Genomic DNA, 21,185 nt, shown 5'->3' on the forward strand with positions numbered 1-21,185 from the left:
AGAATGTCACATATATCAGGGGTATCACCACGGTACAGGGGGGAGACATTCCTCACAGGGAGAGAATAGACCACGAGGACATGAGAGAGACTGTCACATATATCAGGGGTATCACCACGGTACAGGGGGGAGACATTCCACACAGGGAGAGAATAGAACACGAGGACATGATAGAGACTGTCACATATATCAGGGGTATCACCACGGTACAGGGGGAGACATTCCTCACAGGGAGAGAATAGACCACGAGGACATGAAAGAGACTGTCACATATATCAGGGGTATCACCATGGTACAGGGGGGAGACATTCCTCAAAGGGAGAGAATAGACCACGAGGACATGAAAGAGACTGTCACATATATCAGGGGTATCACCACGGTACAGGGGGAGACATTCTTCACAGGGAGAGAAGTAATAGGACACGAGGACATGAGAGAGACTGTCACATATATCAGGGGTATCACCACGGTACAGGAGGAGAAATTCCTCACAGGGAGAGTAGTAATAGGACACGAGGACATGAGAGAGACTGTCACATATATCAGGGGTATCACCACGGTACAGGAGGAGACATTCCTCACAGGGAGAGAAGTAATAGGACAGGAGGACATGAGAGAGACTGTCACATATATCAGGGGTATCACCACGGTACAGGGGGAGACATTCCTCACAGGGAGAGAATAGACCACGAGGACATGAAAGAGACTGTCACATATATCAGGGGTATCACCACGGTACAGGAGGGAGACATTCCTCACAGGGAGAGAAGTAAGTGGACACGAGGACATGATAGAGACTGTCACATATATCAGGGGTATCACCACGGTACAGGAGGGAGACATTCCTCACACGGAGAGAAGTATTAGAACACGAGGACATGAGAGAGACTGTCACATATATCAGGGGTATCACCACGGTACAGGAGGAGACATTCCTCACAGGGAGAGAAGTAATAGGACACGAGGACATGATAGAGACTGTCACATATATCAGGGGTATCACCACGGTACAGGAGGAGACATTCCTCACAGGGAGAGAAGTATTAGATCACGAGGACATGAGAGAGACTGTCACATATATCAGGGGTATCACCACGGTACAGGAGGAGACATTCCTCACAGGGAGAGAAGTAATAGGACACAAGGACATGATAGTGACTGTCACATATATCAGGGGTATCACCACGGTACAGGGGGAGACATTCCTCACAAGGAGAGAAGTAATAGACCACGACGACATGATAGAGACTGTCACATAAATCAGGGGTATCACCACGGTACAGGGGGAGACATTCCTCACAGGGAGAGAAGTAATAGACCACGAGGACATGATAGAGACTGTCACATATATCAGGGGTGTCACCACGGTACAGGGGGAGACATTCCTCACAGGGAGAGAAGTATTAGGACACGAGGACATGATAGAGACTGTCACATATATCAGGGGTATCACCACGGTACAAGGGGAGACATTCCTCACAGGGAGAGAATAGACCACGAGGACATGAGAGACACTGTCACATTTATCAGGGGTATCACCACGGTACAGGGGGGAGACATTCCTCACAGGGAGAGAAGTAATAGGACACGAGGACATGAGAGAGACTGTCACATATATCAGGGGTATCACCACGGTACAGGAGGAGACATTCCTCAAAGGGAGAGAATAGACCACGAGGACATGATAGAGACTGTCACATATATCAGGGGTATCACCACGGTACAGGAGGAGACATTCCTCACAGGGAGAGAATAGACCACGAGGACATGAGAGAGACTGTCACATATATCAGGGGTATCACCACGGTACAGGAAGAGACATTCCTCACAGGGAGAGAAGTATTAGGACACGAGGACATGATAGAGACTGTCACATATATCAGGGGTATCACCACGGTACAGGAGGGAGACATTCCTCACAGGGAGAGAAGTATTAGACCACGAGGACATGATAGAGACTGTCACATATATCAGGGGTATCACCACGGTACAGGAGGAGACATTCCTCACAGGGAGAGAAGTAATAAGACACGAGGACATGAGAGAGACTGTCACATATATCAGGGATATCACCACGGTACAGGAGGAGACATTCCTCACAGGGAGAGAAGTAATAGGACACAAGGACATGAGAGAGACTGTCACATATATCAGGGGTATCACCACGGTACAGGAGGAGACATTCCTCACAGGGAGAGAAGTAATAGGACACAAGGACATGAGAGAGACTGTCACATATATCAGGGGTATCACCACGGTACAGGAGGAGACATTCCTCACAGGGAGAGAAGTAATAGACCACGAGGACATGAGAGAGACTGTCACATATATCAGGGGTATCACCACGGTACAGGAGGAGACATTCCTCACAGGGAGAGAATAGACCACGAGGACATGAGAGAGACTGTCACATTTATCAGGGGTATTACCACGGTACAGGAGGAGACATTCCTCACAGGGAGAGAAGTAATAGGACAAGAGGACATGATAGAGACTGTCACATATATCAGGGGTATCACCACGGTACAGGGGGGAGACATTCCTCACAGGGAGAGAATAGACCACGAGGACATGAGAGAGACTGTCACATATATCAGGGATATCACCACGGTACAGGGAGAGACATTCCTCACAGGGAGAGAATATACCACGAGGACATGAGAGAGACTGTCACATATATCAGGGGTATCACCACGGTACAGGAGGAGACATTCCTCACAGGGACAGAATAGACCACGAGGACATGAGAGAGACTGTCACATATATCAGGGGTATCACCACGGTACAGGGGGAGACATTCCTCACAGGGAGAGAAGTAATAGGACACGAGGACATGAGAGAGACTGTCACATATATCAGGGGTATCACCGCGGTACAAGGGGAGACATTCCTCACAGGGAGAGAATAGACCACGAGGACATGAGAGAGACTGTCACATTTATCAGGGGTATTACCACGGTACAGGAGGAGACATTCCTCACAGGGAGAGAAGTAATAGGACAAGAGGACATGATAGAGACTGTCACATATATCAGGGGTATCACCACGGTACAGGGGGGAGACATTCCTCACAGGGAGAGAATAGACCACGAGGACATGAGAGAGACTGTCTCATATATCAGGGGTATCACCACGGTACAGGGGGGAGACATTCCTCACAGGGAGAGAATAGACCACGAGGACATGATAGAGACTGTCACATATATCAGGGGTATCACCACGGTACAGGGGGAGACATTCCTCACAGGGAGAGAATAGACCACGAGGACATGAAAGAGACTGTCACATATATCAGGGGTATCACCACGGTACAGGGGGAGACATTCCTCACAGGGAGAGAAGTAATAGGACACGAGGACATGATAGAGACTGTCACATATATCAGGGGTATCACCACGGTACAGGAGGAGACATTCCTCACAGGGAGAGAAGTATTAGATCACGAGGACATGAGAGAGACTGTCACATATATCAGGGGTATCACCACGGTACAGGAGGAGACATTCCTCACAGGGAGAGAAGTAATAGGACACAAGGACATGATAGTGACTGTCACATATATCAGGGGTATCACCACGGTACAGGGGGAGACATTCCTCACAAGGAGAGAAGTAATAGACCACGACGACATGATAGAGACTGTCACATAAATCAGGGGTATCACCACGGTACAGGGGGAGACATTCCTCACAGGGAGAGAAGTAATAGACCACGAGGACATGATAGAGACTGTCACATATATCAGGGGTGTCACCACGGTACAGGGGGAGACATTCCTCACAGGGAGAGAAGTATTAGGACACGAGGACATGATAGAGACTGTCACATATATCAGGGGTATCACCACGGTACAAGGGGAGACATTCCTCACAGGGAGAGAATAGACCACGAGGACATGAGAGACACTGTCACATTTATCAGGGGTATCACCACGGTACAGGGGGGAGACATTCCTCACAGGGAGAGAAGTAATAGGACACGAGGACATGAGAGAGACTGTCACATATATCAGGGGTATCACCACGGTACAGGAGGAGACATTCCTCAAAGGGAGAGAATAGACCACGAGGACATGATAGAGACTGTCACATATATCAGGGGTATCACCACGGTACAGGAGGAGACATTCCTCACAGGGAGAGAATAGACCACGAGGACATGAGAGAGACTGTCACATATATCAGGGGTATCACCACGGTACAGGAAGAGACATTCCTCACAGGGAGAGAAGTATTAGGACACGAGGACATGATAGAGACTGTCACATATATCAGGGGTATCACCACGGTACAGGAGGGAGACATTCCTCACAGGGAGAGAAGTATTAGACCACGAGGACATGATAGAGACTGTCACATATATCAGGGGTATCACCACGGTACAGGAGGAGACATTCCTCACAGGGAGAGAAGTAATAAGACACGAGGACATGAGAGAGACTGTCACATATATCAGGGATATCATCACGGTACAGGAGGAGACATTCCTCACAGGGAGAGAAGTAATAGGACACAAGGACATGAGAGAGACTGTCACATATATCAGGGGTATCACCACGGTACAGGAGGAGACATTCCTCACAGGGAGAGAAGTAATAGGACACAAGGACATGAGAGAGACTGTCACATATATCAGGGGTATCACCACGGTACAGGAGGAGACATTCCTCACAGGGAGAGAAGTAATAGACCACGAGGACATGAGAGAGACTGTCACATATATCAGGGGTATCACCACGGTACAGGAGGAGACATTCCTCACAGGGAGAGAATAGACCACGAGGACATGAGAGAGACTGTCACATTTATCAGGGGTATTACCACGGTACAGGAGGAGACATTCCTCACAGGGAGAGAAGTAATAGGACAAGAGGACATGATAGAGACTGTCACATATATCAGGGGTATCACCACGGTACAGGGGGGAGACATTCCTCACAGGGAGAGAATAGACCACGAGGACATGAGAGAGACTGTCACATATATCAGGGATATCACCACGGTACAGGGAGAGACATTCCTCACAGGGAGAGAATATACCACGAGGACATGAGAGAGACTGTCACATATATCAGGGGTATCACCACGGTACAGGAGGAGACATTCCTCACAGGGACAGAATAGACCACGAGGACATGAGAGAGACTGTCACATATATCAGGGGTATCACCACGGTACAGGGGGAGACATTCCTCACAGGGAGAGAAGTAATAGGACACGAGGACATGAGAGAGACTGTCACATATATCAGGGGTATCACCGCGGTACAAGGGGAGACATTCCTCACAGGGAGAGAATAGACCACGAGGACATGAGAGAGACTGTCACATTTATCAGGGGTATTACCACGGTACAGGAGGAGACATTCCTCACAGGGAGAGAAGTAATAGGACAAGAGGACATGATAGAGACTGTCACATATATCAGGGGTATCACCACGGTACAGGGGGGAGACATTCCTCACAGGGAGAGAATAGACCACGAGGACATGAGAGAGACTGTCTCATATATCAGGGGTATCACCACGGTACAGGGGGGAGACATTCCTCACAGGGAGAGAATAGACCACGAGGACATGATAGAGACTGTCACATATATCAGGGGTATCACCACGGTACAGGGGGAGACATTCCTCACAGGGAGAGAATAGACCACGAGGACATGAAAGAGACTGTCACATATATCAGGGGTATCACCACGGTACAGGGGGAGACATTCCTCACAGGGAGAGAAGTAATAGGACATGAGGGCATGACAGAGACTGTCACATATATCAGGGGTATCACCACGGTACAGGGGGAGACATTCCTCACAGGGAGAGAAGTAATAGGACACGAGGACATGATAGAGACTGTCACATATATCAGGGGTATCACCACGGTACAGGAGGAGACATTCCTCACAGGGATAGAAGTATTAGACCACGAGGACATGAGAGAGACTGTCACATATATCAGGGGTATCACCACGGTACAGGGGAGACATTCCTCACAGGGAGAGAAGTAATAGGACACGAGGACATGAGAGAGACTGTCACATATATCAGGGGTATCACCACGGTACAGGAGGAGACATTCCTCAAAGGGATAGAAGTATTAGACCACGAGGACATGAGAGAGACTGTCACATATATCAGGGGTATCACCACGGTACAGGAGGAGACATTCCTCACAGGGATAGAAGTATTAGACCACGAGGACATGAGAGAGACTGTCACATATATCAGGGGTATCACCACGGTACAGGGGAGACATTCCTCACAGGGAGAGAAGTAGTAGGACACGAGGACATGAGAGAGACTGTCACATATATCAGGGTTATCACCACGGTACAGGAGGAGACATTCCTCACAGGGAGAGAAGTAATAGGACACGAGGACATGAGAGAGACTGTCACATATATCAGGGGTATCACCACGGTACAGGAGGAGACATTCCTTACAGGGATAATAGGATTTTGGTACTTACCAGGTAAATCCTTTTCTTTGAATCCATAGGGGGCACTGGAGTACTCTTGGGATATGGACGGGCGTAGCCGAACAAAGGCACTGAATATTCAAATTTAGGACCCTCCCCCCCCTCCATATCCCCAAGTACCTCAGTGTACTTTGCCAGTGTTTTTTACTGAGCGAACAGGATATAGAGAGGTTGACAATGGAGAATCCCTATAACATAACGGACAACCACAAAGTTGATCCGTAACCTTATTGTCAACTAAACAGTTGACACCTTAACCGATAGAACTTTATAATTTGAGCCAATCGGTGAAAATGTGTTACCATAAGCTCCTTTGAGCTTAATACCACCCAAATAAAATTTGTTCACTAAGCTCCCTTGAGCTTAAAACAACCCAGGTAAAACTGCTCTGGGTGGGCGTCCAGTGCCCCCTATGGATTCAAAGAAAAGGATTTACCTGGTAAGTACCAAAATCCTATTTTCTTTATCATCCACTAGGGGTCACTGCAGTACTCTTGGGACGTACCAAAGCTTCCCTCGTGGGCGGGAGAGCTGTTTGATACTTGTAACAGTAGGCAGGCCAAAGCTAAATGCTGATGGCGCCACCATTAATAACGTATAAACGTGCACAAACGTGGTGCACTGAAGGCTATGTAGCCGCGTCGTAGACGCTCCACGACCCGCTGGGTCTGACATTCCCACAGAACCTGTGGGATGAGCTATTACTGACGTAGGCGATTGTAACTTAGCCTTAAAGTAAGCCTGACTTGTAGTCATTATTATTATCCAACTGGATAATGTCTGCTGAGAAACTGGCTAACCCCAGTTGGCAGCATCATAGAGACCAAACAACGTATTCATATCACGTACTGTAGACGTTTGGTACATATATAAACGCGTAATGCGTGTACCACATTCCGAATTCTAGAATGTGCTGTCCCCACAGGAACCACTATTGGTATATTGATGTTAAGAATACGAAAGCGGATTTCGTCCGAAGATCTGCTTTGTCATGAGAAACTGAAATACGGTGGCTTGGAATACAAGGCACCCAAATATGAAAACAAAACCCTTGCCGAAGCACCCTTGCCGAAGGCAAGGCTAGAAGAAAAATGTTTTCCAAAGTGAGAAACTTAATTCTCATTTGTTGTAAAGGTTCAAAAAATATGAAACTTAATTCCCCTTTGTTGAAAGGGTTCCAAAATATGAAAACTGTAATAAATCTGAACCCAACCTCAAATCGCCTGGCGCTGTAGGTGGGATAAATAGAGTCTGAACTTTGGTGACACCTTGTAGAAAGATGTTTACAGACGCAAATAGAGACAAACGTCTTTGAAAATACGTTTACCACACAGATACCTGCACTGTTAGTGCAGATGAACGCAGTTTTCCATCCCATCCCGTTTAACAGAATACGGGTACTTGAAGTATGATGTTGGAAACTTCCGAGGTTTACAACCTATGTAAGCACACGAAATTTTTTAATAATGAGCTGCCTTAAGCGGCTTACTATTTCGTTACATGGTTGGTATAACCGATACTGTAATGCTCTATTTTTTTAAGAGGGCGGTCTTATGGAACGCTTCACGAATTTGCGTGTCATCCTTGCGCAGGGGCCATGCTAATCTTCTCTGTATCGTTCCAATTTTAGTATATGTGCTGCCGAAGCGAGCACTGAACCCTCACCCCGTCAACCGCAGCTGCGGTACATAGATAATAGGTACATAGGTAACTATGGGTAAAAGAACGTTCCCTGATGTAACAGGTTGGACGTATTATGAGCGGGCCAAGATCGTGTGCAAGTATTCCTTGAAAAATCGAGAAGCAAACTTCTCCGAAACCCATGAGATACCACGAGTATGACTGTGACGAACTGTCTTCTGATCCGTTTTGGCAACGAAGAGAGAAGCGGAAAATGGTGGAGCCCGATACACGATGCTGAATGACCCCATGAATGTGATGTACACATACTGAGCTTTTGTAATTGTGGCGAGATGCCATCATGTATACTTGAGGGTAACTCCCTTCTGTGGACTCACATATGAAACACTTCTGGATTTAATGTCCAGTTCCAAGATCCAAACCCTGACGGGTGAGATCGTCTGTCTAACAGATGTCCACTCACGGATGGATCTCTTGACATTTTCACATAATGGCGTTCTGAGCCATTGAAGATTTGAGTTACCTGCCGCATTGCCATGCGGCTTATTGGTTCTCACTGGTTGTTGTGTATGCAACTGCCGTTGCTTTGTTTGACTGCTTAAGGGCAGCGTGAGCCAGGCATGAAAAACAAAATTACATGAAACTCACGGTTGTTCCTCTCCACAGAAATCTTTAGCAAAAAGCGAAAGATTTATTCGTTCTGAAGAGAAACCAGAGTCTATCCGTGGTCAGACTGAAAGCGAATCCTTTATCGCATTGTAAAATGCACAGAGTTCTAGGACATGTATTGACAGCAATCTGTCGTGTTTTAGAACCTTTGCGCTGATTGTAACTACAAATCCTGACTCTCTGCGACTGTCGTCCAGAGTATATGCACCCTTGTCCCTCTGTGGGAAACGCGAGTGAAGGGTGGGGACCTAAATTGAAAACACATCTTTATTCTTAATAGGTGAATACACCAATGTACCGCTAGTGTGCGTGTTTTGCACTAATTACTAGATGTACTTTCTTGCTGGTGTAGTAGGTAAAAGTCTTTGATTTACCGTATTTATAATCTTACCTAGGAATTGACATCCTTTAGACAAAATTAGATGCGATTGTTTGCGAACTTGATCTGCTATCGCAGTATACCTTAGTAGCGCAAGTTAGAGGAACTTTGTTAATACATAGTTCTTATGTGAGATGAGCTATCATCCCAACATCACATTGGTAAATACCGGAAGCGATAAGCAACGGTAGACATGAAGATCAAATGCAATTATGCAATTTTGTGGCTCCAATAAGCAAATACTAACTGCAGAAAAGCCATTTTCTAACTGTAGTAAATGACTTGCTTATTGATATAGCAACGGAGCTGTTTGGTTTTGCTCAAACAGAGGGGAATAAGTAACTCTGACACTGTTGGCGTACTATTGCCTGGTTTATAAGCCAGCAAAGACTAAATGATCACCTGCCAAACCCTTCGACAGAAGCAGTTTTGTACTTTAAGCTGTAAATAGCTGAGACATATATGAGTTGAAGTCATGAAACCTCGCAAATGTAACATGTAAAGACCCGCTTCCACAATTGTAAAAGAGGTCATCAAACCACTGGTTTGCTGACTGTAACGTCCTGTCGTTACAAGTCTAATGGCTGACTATCATAAAGGGATAAAACGCCGTTACAAGTATACTGTATGCGCTAATGGCTGAATATCATGAAGGGATAAAATGCCGTTACAAGCATATCAAATTTAGGAGCAAACAAGCTCTGGCCTTGTCGCGCTTTACTAGCGACAATGAAAATAACCGGCGTTAGCAGAAGCTTTACAGATATACTCTGCAGCTTCTTTTAACAGTGATCGGCATGGTTTCATACATAGCTTCTAGTGACCCAAATGTATCTTGGGTTTTTATAATGTTTGACAGAAACGCATATACCAATGGCGGATCGCATTCTTTTGGAAACGATTATGTATGATTGTCCAAAACCCCGCACTATCTGAGTGCTGGAGTAATGTACCGTTCTTACTCGTAGTTATTGGTGTGAGATTTGACCTATAATCGTGCATTAAATTATAAGACCAGTGAAATAAACCCTCTGGTACCCAAAGGGAAATTGGCCCTTTGGAAAAACTGTCTTTTGTTAGAGCTGGCGGAGTAACTCCGAGACTCCGATTACCGCTCTTTTAATTTGAATTGCCACTGTAATATTTTTAAAAGTATTTTTAGTCTGCACTAGAGCCTTATTCGCTATGTAGACAGACAACATAATTGGCAACAGACAGACACTTGCACGATTATATGGCACATATATATATATATATATATATATATATATATATGTTATTGCTGAACAGCATATTCATATGAAACTCATGGTTGTTTCTCTGTACGGAAATCTTTAGGAAGCTAAAGTGATCTTTATGTGAAAAGCAGTTCACATGGGCATATGAAACCCGAACCAAATTCCTATTAACACCCCTGCGCCTTCCGGTGGCTTAAAGATGTAGGGCAGGAATGTTCTAGAATTATCCTGACCTAAAAATTTCCACTAACACCCCTGCGCCTCCTTGTGGAGCAGAGGTGTATGGCCGGAATGTATAACTGGAAAAACAACAATGATTGAAATGGGCGTCATGCCATGCTTTTACAGAAAATCACAGTACAGGTTACCTGCTGCAGTTTTAATATAGGCTTAATAGCCTATTATACAGATTATACAGTGATAATACAGGTGTATGTAAAATACATGCATTTAGTTAGCCTCTATTAATATGAACACTGCCTGCAGTGTTATTTTCTTGCAGTCTTAACAGAAAAGAACAGAAAACATGGTTAAACCTGCAATAGGCTATGCCACTGATAGGCCATTGCTAGGCCAAGCCTCATATATATATTATATATATAAAATGTACTTAACCATATAATCACAGTTGATACTGATATTATACACAGTTGTGCTAGCAAACAGCTTCATTATATATTATATATATATAAATTGTGCTGAAACATATAATTTCCTGATATTATAGTCCCATGACTTTAAAATTGCTGCACTGCTTGTGATAGTTTGCGCAGCCTATCTTTAACCCATGCAGCCTTCTGCTGCTGCTATGGGCATTACTCCCCCTCCCCCCCCCCCTGCCTCCCCATGTTACCTGCAGCGTACTGGGTTCGGGTGCAGGGAGAGTAGGAGAGCGATAGCAGGAGAGCGCTGTATATAGCGCCGGGGAGCCGTCCGGAAGAGCGGGCGGCGTAGAACACAGTCTCCCTGTGTGCGGCATCAGCAGCGTGCAGTGTCTCATTGAAAGAGCGGCCGGCGTCCGTGAGTGACGTGCGGCCGCTCTTTAGCACACAGGACAGTCTCGGCGGCGCCTTGCAGGGAGAGCAGGAGAGCTGTAGTGGTGCCGGGCCATCAGCGCAGTGAAAGCGGCCGGCGTCTGAGTGACGTGCGGCCGCCCTGCGCGTATCATGAATCCTCGTTAAGCGGGACCTCTTCACTCAGCGGCGGCTACAGCACACAGCAGGGCTACAGTATTACACACAGCAGGGCGACAGCGTGAGCTGACCGCCCTGACATTCCATACCTTGTGCCGTTTTCATGCTTTTTCATGCTGGCTGTTTCAGCCTCCAGCTTCTCATCTGTGATGGGGCTTCTGCTGTAAGCTCCTTGCAGATGTAGATTCTTCCAGCTCTTTGTCTCATCCTGGCTGTGACGGAGCTTCTTTCTGTAAGCTCCGTTCAGTTTGCAGGAGACAGTGGCTGCCTGTGGCTGTGAGGGTGCTCTTTGTGAGGACCGACACGCCATGCGCTTGCTTATAGCGCCTATGGCTGTGAGGGTGCTCTTTGTGAGGACCGACACGCCATCCGCTGCCTTGCAGCGGCACCATCCCGGACCCATGTTTTTCCTAAACTGGGACGGGAAGTGTAAAAATTAAAAATAAAAATAAAAATCTTCTGAAATGTGGCCTTGCCACAAGCTGATGTTCATCTGTGAGCACCGAAAAAACACTGGCAAAGTACACTGAGGTACTTGGGGATATGGAGGGGGGGGAGGGTCCTAAATTTGAATATTCAGTGCCTTTGTTCGGCTACGCCCGTCCATATCCCAAGAGTACTCCAGTGACCCCTAGTGGATGATAAAGAAAGAAGTATTAAACCACGAGGACATGAGATTGTCACATATATCAGGGGTATCACCCTGGTACAGGGGGAGACATTCCTCACAGGGAGAGAAGTAATAGACCACTAGGACATGAGAGAGACTGTCACATATATCAGTGGTATCACCACGGTACAGGAGGAGACATTCCTCACAGGGAGAGTAGTATTAGACCACGAGGACATGATAGAGACTGTCACATATATCAGGGGTATCACCACGGTACAGGAGGAGACATTCCTCACAGGGAGAGTAGTATTAGACCACGAAGACATAATAGAGACTGTCACATATATCAGGGGTATCACCACGGTACAGGAGGAGACATTCCTCACAGGGAGAGTAGTATTAGACCACGAGGACATGATAGAGACTGTCACATATATCAGGGGTATCACCACGGTACAGGAGGAGACATTCCTCACAGGAAGAGAATAGACCACGAGGACATGAGAGAGACTGTCACATATATCAGGGGTATCACCACGGTACAGGGGGAGACATTCCTCACAGGGAGAGAAGTAATAGGACATGAGGGCATGACAGAGACTGTCACATATATCAGGGGTATCACCACGGTACAGGGGGAGACATTCCTCACAGGGAGAGAAGTAATAGGACACGAGGACATGATAGAGACTGTCACATATATCAGGGGTATCACCACGGTACAGGAGGAGACATTCCTCCCAGGGATAGAAGTATTAGACCACGAGGACATGAGAGAGACTGTCACATATATCAGGGGTATTACCATGGTACAGGAGGAGACATTCCTCACAGGGAGAGAAGTAATAGGACACGAGGACATGATAGAGACTGTCACATATATCAGGGGTATCACCACGGTACAGGGGGGAGACATTCCTCACAGGGAGAGAATAGACCACGAGGACATGAGAGAGACTGTCACATATATCAGGGGTATCACCACGGTACAGGGGGGAGACATTCCACACAGGGAGAGAATAGAACACGAGGACATGATAGAGACTGTCACATATATCAGGGGTATCACCACGGTACAGGGGGAGACATTCCTCACAGGGAGAGAATAGACCACGAGGACATGAAAGAGACTGTCACATATATCAGGGGTATCACCATGGTACAGGGGGGAGACATTCCTCAAAGGGAGAGAATAGACCACGAGGACATGAAAGAGACTGTCACATATATCAGGGGTATCACCACGGTACAGGGGGAGACATTCTTCACAGGGAGAGAAGTAATAGGACACGAGGACATGAGAGAGACTGTCACATATATCAGGGGTATCACCACGGTACAGGAGAAATTCCTCACAGGGAGAGTAGTAATAGGACACGAGGACATGAGAGAGACTGTCACATATATCAGGGGTATCACCACGGTACAGGAGGAGACATTCCTCACAGGGAGAGAAGTAATAGGACAGGAGGACATGAGAGAGACTGTCACATATATCAGGGGTATCACCACGGTACAGGGGGAGACATTCCTCACAGGGAGAGAATAGACCACGAGGACATGAAAGAGACTGTCACATATATCAGGGGTATCACCACGGTACAGGAGGAGACATTCCTCACAGGGAGAGAAGTAATAGGACAGGAGGACATGAGAGAGACTGTCACATATATCAGGGGTATCACCACGGTACAGGGGGAGACATTCCTCACAGGGAGAGAATAGACCACGAGGACATGAAAGAGACTGTCACATATATCAGGGGTATCACCACGGTACAGGGGGAGACATTCCTCACAGGGAGAGAATAGACCACGAGGACATGAAAGAGACTGTCACATATATCAGGGGTATCACCACGGTACAGGAGGAGACATTCCTCACAGGGAGAGAAGTAATAGGACACGAGGACATGATAGAGACTGTCACATATATCAGGGGTATCACCACGGTACAGGAGGGAGACATTCCTCACAGGGAGAGAAGTATTAGAACTCGAGGACATGAGAGAGACTGTCACATATATCAGGGGTATCACCACGGTACAGGAGGAGACATTCCTCACAGGGAGAGAAGTAATAGGACACGAGGACATGATAGAGACTGTCACATATATCAGGGGTATCACCACGGTACAGGAGGAGACATTCCTCACAGGGAGAGAAGTATTAGATCACGAGGACATGAGAGAGACTGTCACATATATCAGGGGTATCACCACGGTACAGGAGGAGACATTCCTCACAGGGAGAGAAGTAATAGGACACAAGGACATGATAGTGACTGTCACATATATCAGGGGTATCACCACGGTACAGGGGGAGACATTCCTCACAAGGAGAGAAGTAATAGACCACGACGACATGATAGAGACTGTCACATATATCAGGGGTATCACCACGGTACAGGGGGAGACATTCCTCACAGGGAGAGAAGTAATAGACCACGAGGACATGATAGAGACTGTCACATATATCAGGGGTGTCACCACGGTACAGGGGGAGACATTCCTCACAGGGAGAGAAGTATTAGGACACGAGGACATGATAGAGACTGTCACATATATCAGGGGTATCACCACGGTACAAGGGGAGACATTCCTCACAGGGAGAGAATAGACCACGAGGACATGAGAGACACTGTCACATTTATCAGGGGTATCACCACGGTACAGGGGGGAGACATTCCTCACAGGGAGAGAAGTAATAGGACACGAGGACATGAGAGAGACTGTCACATATATCAGGGGTATCACCACGGTACAGGAGGAGACATTCCTCAAAGGGAGAGAATAGACCACGAGGACATGATAGAGACTGTCACATATATCAGGGGTATCACCACGGTACAGGAGGAGACATTCCTCACAGGGAGAGAATAGACCACGAGGACATGAGAGAGACTGTCACATATATCAGGGGTATCACCACGGTACAGGAAGAGACATTCCTCACAGGGAGAGAAGTATTAGGACACGAGGACATGATAGAGACTGTCACATATATCATGGGTATCACCACGGTACAGGAGGGAGACATTCCTCACAGGGAGAGAAGTATTAGACCACGAGGACATGATAGAGACTGTCACATATATCAGGGGTATCACCACGGTACAGGAGGAGACATTCCTCACAGGGAGAGAAGTAATAAGACACGAGGACATGAGAGAGACTGTCACATATATCAGGGATATCACCACGGTACAGGAGGAGACATTCCTCACAGGGAGAGAAGTAATAGGACACAAGGACATGAGAGAGACTGTCACATATATCAGGGGTATCACCACGGTACAGGAGGAGACATTCCTCACAGGGAGAGAAGTAATAGGACACAAGGACATGAGAGAGACTGTCACATATATCAGGGGTATCACCACGGTACAGGAGGAGACATTCCTCACAGGGAGAGAAGTAATAGACCACGAGGACATGAGAGAGACTGTCACATATATCAGGGGTATCACCACGGTACAGGAGGAGACATTCCTCACAGGGAGAGAATAGACCACGAGGACATGAGAGAGACTGTCACATATATCAGGGGTATCACCACGGTACAGGAGGAGACATTCCTCAAAGGGAGAGAATAGACCACGAGGACATGAGAGAGACTGTCACATATATCAGGGGTATCACCACAGTACAGGAGGAGACATTCCTCACAGGGATAGAAGTATTAGACCACGAGGACATGAGAGAGACTGTCACATATATCAGGGGTATCACCACGGTACAGGGGAGACATTCCTCACAGGGAGAGAAGTAGTAGGACACGAGGACATGAGAGAGACTGTCACATATATCAGGGTTATCACCACGGTACAGGAGGAGACATTCCTCACAGGGAGAGAAGTAATAGGACACGAGGACATGAGAGAGACTGTCACATATATCAGGGGTATCACCACGGTACAGGAGGAGACATTCCTTACAGGGATAGAAGTATTAAACCACGAGGACATGAGATTGTCACATATATCAGGGGTATCACCCTGGTACAGGGGGAGACATTCCTCACAGGGAGAGAAGTAATAGACCACTAGGACATGAGAGAGACTGTCACATATATCAGTGGTATCACCACGGTACAGGAGGAGACATTCCTCACAGGGAGAGTAGTATTAGACCACGAGGACATGATAGAGACTGTCACATATATCAGGGGTATCACCACGGTACAGGAGGGGACATTCCTCACAGGGAGAGTAGTATTAGACCACGAAGACATAATAGAGACTGTCACATATATCAGGGGTATCACCACGGTACAGGAGGAGACATTCCTCACAGGGAGAGTAGTATTAGACCACGAGGACATGATAGAGACTGTCACATATATCAGGAGTATCACCACGGTACAGGAGGAGACATTCCTCACAGGAAGAGAATAGACCACGAGGACATGAGAGAGACTGTCACATATATCAGGGGTATCACCACGGTACAGGGGGAGACATTCCTCACAGGGAGAGAAGTAATAGGACATGAGGGCATGACAGAGACTGTCACATATATCAGGGGTATCACCACGGTACAGGGGGAGACATTCCTCACAGGGAGAGAAGTAATAGGACACGAGGACATGATAGAGACTGTCACATATATCAGGGGTATCACCACGGTACAGGAGGAGACATTCCTCACAGCGATAGAAGTATTAGACCACGAGGACATGAGAGAGACTGTCACATATATCAGGGGTATCACCACGGTACAGGGGGGAGACATTCCTCACAGGGAGAGAATAGACCACGAGGACATGAGAGAGACTGTCACATATATCAGGGGTATCACCACGGTACAGGGGGGAGACATTCCACACAGGGAGAGAATAGAACACGAGGACATGATAGAGACTGTCACATATATCAGGGGTATCACCACGGTACAGGGGGAGACATTCCTCACAGGGAGAGAATAGACCACGAGGACATGAAAGAGACTGTCACATATATCAGGGGTATCACCATGGTACAGGGGGGAGACATTCCTCAAAGGGAGAGAATAGACCACGAGGACATGAAAGAGACTGTCACATATATCAGGGGTATCACCACGGTACAGGGGGAGACATTCTTCACAAGGAGAGAAGTAATAGGACACGAGGACATGAGAGAGACTGTCACATATATCAGGGGTATCACCACGGTACAGGAGGAGAAATTCCTCACAGGGAGAGTAGTAATAGGACACGAGGACATGAGAGAGACTGTCACATATATCAGGGGTATCACCACGGTACAGGAGGAGACATTCCTCACAGGGAGAGAAGTAATAGGACAGGAGGACATGAGAGAGACTGTCACATATATCAGGGGTATCACCACGGTACAGGGGGAGACATTCCTCACAGGGAGAGAATAGACCACGAGGACATGAAAGAGACTGTCACATATATCAGGGGTATCACCACGGTACAGGAGGGAGACATTCCTCACAGGGAGAGAAGTAAGTGGACACGAGGACATGATAGAGACTGTCACATATATCAGGGGTATCACCACGGTACAGGAGGGAGACATTCCTCACAGGGAGAGAAGTATTAGAACACGAGGACATGAGAGAGACTGTCACATATATCAGGGGTATCACCACGGTACAGGAGGAGACATTCCTCACAGGGAGAGAAGTAATAGGACACGAGGACATGATAGAGACTGTCACATATATCAGGGGTATCACCACGGTACAGGAGGAGACATTCCTCACAGGGAGAGAAGTATTAGATCACGAGGACATGAGAGAGACTGTCACATATATCAGGGGTATCACCACGGTACAGGAGGAGACATTCCTCACAGGGATAGAAGTATTAGACCACGAGGACATGAGAGAGACTGTCACATATATCAGGGGTATCACCACGGTACAGGGGAGACATTCCTCACAGGGAGAGAAGTAGTAGGACACGAGGACATGAGAGAGACTGTCACATATATCAGGGGTATCACCACGGTACAGGAGGAGACATTCCTCACAGGGAGAGAAGTAATAGGACACGAGGACATGATATAGACTGTCACATATATCAGGGGTATAACCACGGTACAGGGGGGAGACATTCCTCACAGGGAGAGAAGTAATAGGACACGAGGACATAAGAGAGACTGTCACATATATCAGGGGTATCACCACGGTACAGGGGGGGGAGACATTCCTCACAGGGAGAGAAGTAATAGACCACGAGGACATGAGAGAGACTGTCACATATATCAGGGGTATCACCACGGTACAGGGAGAGACATTCCTCACAGGGAGAGAATATACCACGAGGACATGATAGAGACTGGAGGGGGGGGGGGGGGGGGGTAGTCAGGGGAAATCAGAGGAAAAATTAGTTCACAGAAAGGGTAGTGGACAAGGGGAACAGCCTCCTGGCAGAGGTGGTAGAGGGTAAGACAGTACAGCAATGTAAACATGCATGGGATAGACATAAGGATCTCTTTATAAAGAAATAAGGATCAAACAGGGTTACAAGTAACATTAAGGCTAAAGGTCCATACACACGCAGCGATATAGCTGAATGATTTTGACTATATAGTCAAAATCGCTCAGAAAGTTAGTGCATATCTCTCCATGTGTACACAGCCAGCGATAGTGATGCTAAAAATAGACTGTGCAGGCAAGTAAATTTTGGCTAGGTCGCTGGGAAAGAAAAAGCATTCCCATGCTTAAATGAGTTAGACAAAATCGCTCATAGTGAAAATCTCTACGTGTATATTTAGCTTACACAAGGGGCAGACTAGATGGGCCAAGTGGTCCTCATCTTCCATCACATTCTATGTTTACAGTAAACTCGAGAGAGAGCGGTCACTGTGCTGGTCCCCACCAGGAGAACACATACACTATACACTGGAGAGAGTACCCACCATAAAGACACACTTACCATTCCATAGCAGCTTTTCAAAGGCGTCTTTTCCCTTACTGAGAATACTGGAAAACTTGTTGTACACAGCGGTGTCATCCAGGATTACGGCCATCTGACACATCACACACACGGAGGCCAGCCATAGACCCCCACAGTATGAGCTGCGAGACAGGGAACACGTCATTATACACACATCATACATGTGTAGGGCAGATCATTACATACAGCCAGAGCCCCCCCTTCCCCACAGTAACAGGGAGCAGTACATACAGCCAGAGCCCCCCTTCCCCACAGTAACAGGGAGCATTACATACAGCCAGAGCCCCCCCTTCTCCACAGTAACAGGGAACATTACATACAGCCAGAGCCCCCCCTTCTCCACAGTAACAGGGAACATTACATACAGCCAGAGCCCCCCCTTCTCCACAGTAACAGGGAACATTACATACAGCCAGAGCCCCCCCTTCTCCACAGTAACAGGGAACATTACATACAGCCAGAGCCCCCCCTTCCCCACAGTAACAGGGAACATTACATACAGCCAGAGCCCCCCCTTCCCCACAGTAACAGGTAACATTACATACAGCCAGAGCCCCCCCTTCCCCACAGTAACAGGGAACATTACATACAGCCAGAGCCCCCCCTTCCTCACAGTAACAGGTAACATTACATACAGCCTGAGCCCCCCCTTCCTCACAGTAACAGGTAACATTACATACAGCCAGAGCCTCCCCTTCCTCACAGTAACAGGTAACATTACATACAGCCTGAGCCCCCCCTTCCCCACAGTAACAGGTAACATTACATACAGCCTGAGCCCCCCCTTCCTCACAGTAACAGGGAGCATTACATACAGCCAGAGCCCCCCCTTCCCCACAGTAACAGGGAACATTACATACAGCCAGAGCCCCCCCTTCCTCACAGTAACAGGTAACATTACATACAGCCAGAGCCCCCCCTTCCCCACAGTAACAGGGAACATTACATACAGCCAGAGCCCCCCCTTCCTCACAGTAACAGGGAGCATTACATACAGCCAGAGCCCCCCCTTCCCCACAGTAACAGGGAACATTACATACAGCCAGAGCCCCCCCTTCCTCACAGTAACAGGTAACATTACATACAGCCAGAGCCCCCCCTTCCCCACAGTAACAGGTAACATTACATACAGCCTGAGCCCCCCCTTCCCCACAGTAACAGGGAACATTACATACAGCCAGAGCCCCCCCTTCCTCACAGTAACAGGGAGCATTACATACAGCCAGAGCCCCCCCTTCCCCACAGTAACAGGTAACATTACATACAGCCAGAGCCCCCCCTTCCCCACAGTAACAGGGAACATTACATACAGCCAGAGCCCCCCCTTCCCCACAGTAACAGGGAACATTACATACAGCCAGAGCCCCCCTTCCCCACAGTAACAGGGAGCATTACATACAGCCAGAGCCCCCCCTTCCCCACAGTAACAGGTAACATTACATACAGCCAGAGCCCCCCTTCCCCACAGTAACAGGGAGCATTACATACATCCAGAGCCCCCCCTTCCCCACAGTAACAGGTAACATTACATACAGCCAGAGCCCCCCCTTCCCCACAGTAACAGGTAACATTACATACAGCCAGAGCCCCCCCTTCCCCACAGTAACAGGGAACATTACATACATCCAGAGCCCCCCCTTCCCCACAGTAACAGGGAACATTACATACAGCCTGAGCCCCCCCTTCCCCACAGAAACAGGGAACATTACATACAGCCAGAGCCCCCATTCCCCACAGTAACAGGGAACATTACATACAGCCAGAGCCCCCCCTTCCCCACAGTAACAGGGAACATTACATACAGCCAGAGCCCCCCCCTTCCCCCACAGTAACAGGTAACATTACATACAACCAGAGCCCCCCCTTCCCCACAGTAACAGGGAACATTACATACAGCCAGAGCCCCCCATTCCCCACAGTAACAGGGAACATTACATACAGCCAGAGCCCCCCCCTTCCCCACAGTAACAGGGAACATTACATACAGCCAGAGCCCCCCCCTTCCCCACAGTAACAGGTAACATTACATACAGCCAGAGCCCCCCCTTCCCCACAGTAACAGGTAA

The 21,185-nt window shown here is 47.6% G+C and overlaps 1 protein-coding gene and 2 non-coding genes across 3 annotated transcripts in view; all 3 read right to left on the bottom strand.

Moving 5' to 3' along the window:
* GBA2 (glucosylceramidase beta 2) overlaps nucleotides 1-21,185 on the bottom strand; it is a 331,889-nt gene that overhangs the window by 38,595 nt on the left and 272,109 nt on the right. The window contains exon 15 of the mRNA XM_063957477.1: nucleotides 19,099-19,241. Within this exon, the coding sequence (XP_063813547.1) occupies nucleotides 19,099-19,241 (143 nt within the window). The remainder of the gene's footprint in view (nucleotides 1-19,098; nucleotides 19,242-21,185) is intronic.
* LOC134932501 (U6 spliceosomal RNA) lies at nucleotides 8,023-8,129 on the bottom strand. Its single transcript, XR_010179373.1, has one exon. It is a non-coding gene; the product is annotated as a U6 spliceosomal RNA (small nuclear RNA).
* On the bottom strand, nucleotides 8,722-8,836 carry LOC134961731 (U5 spliceosomal RNA). The gene has a single exon (XR_010187957.1). It is a non-coding gene; the product is annotated as a U5 spliceosomal RNA (small nuclear RNA).

Source organism: Pseudophryne corroboree, chromosome 1 (assembly GCF_028390025.1).
Source record: "Pseudophryne corroboree isolate aPseCor3 chromosome 1, aPseCor3.hap2, whole genome shotgun sequence".
Lineage (NCBI taxonomy): Eukaryota > Metazoa > Chordata > Amphibia > Anura > Myobatrachidae > Pseudophryne > Pseudophryne corroboree.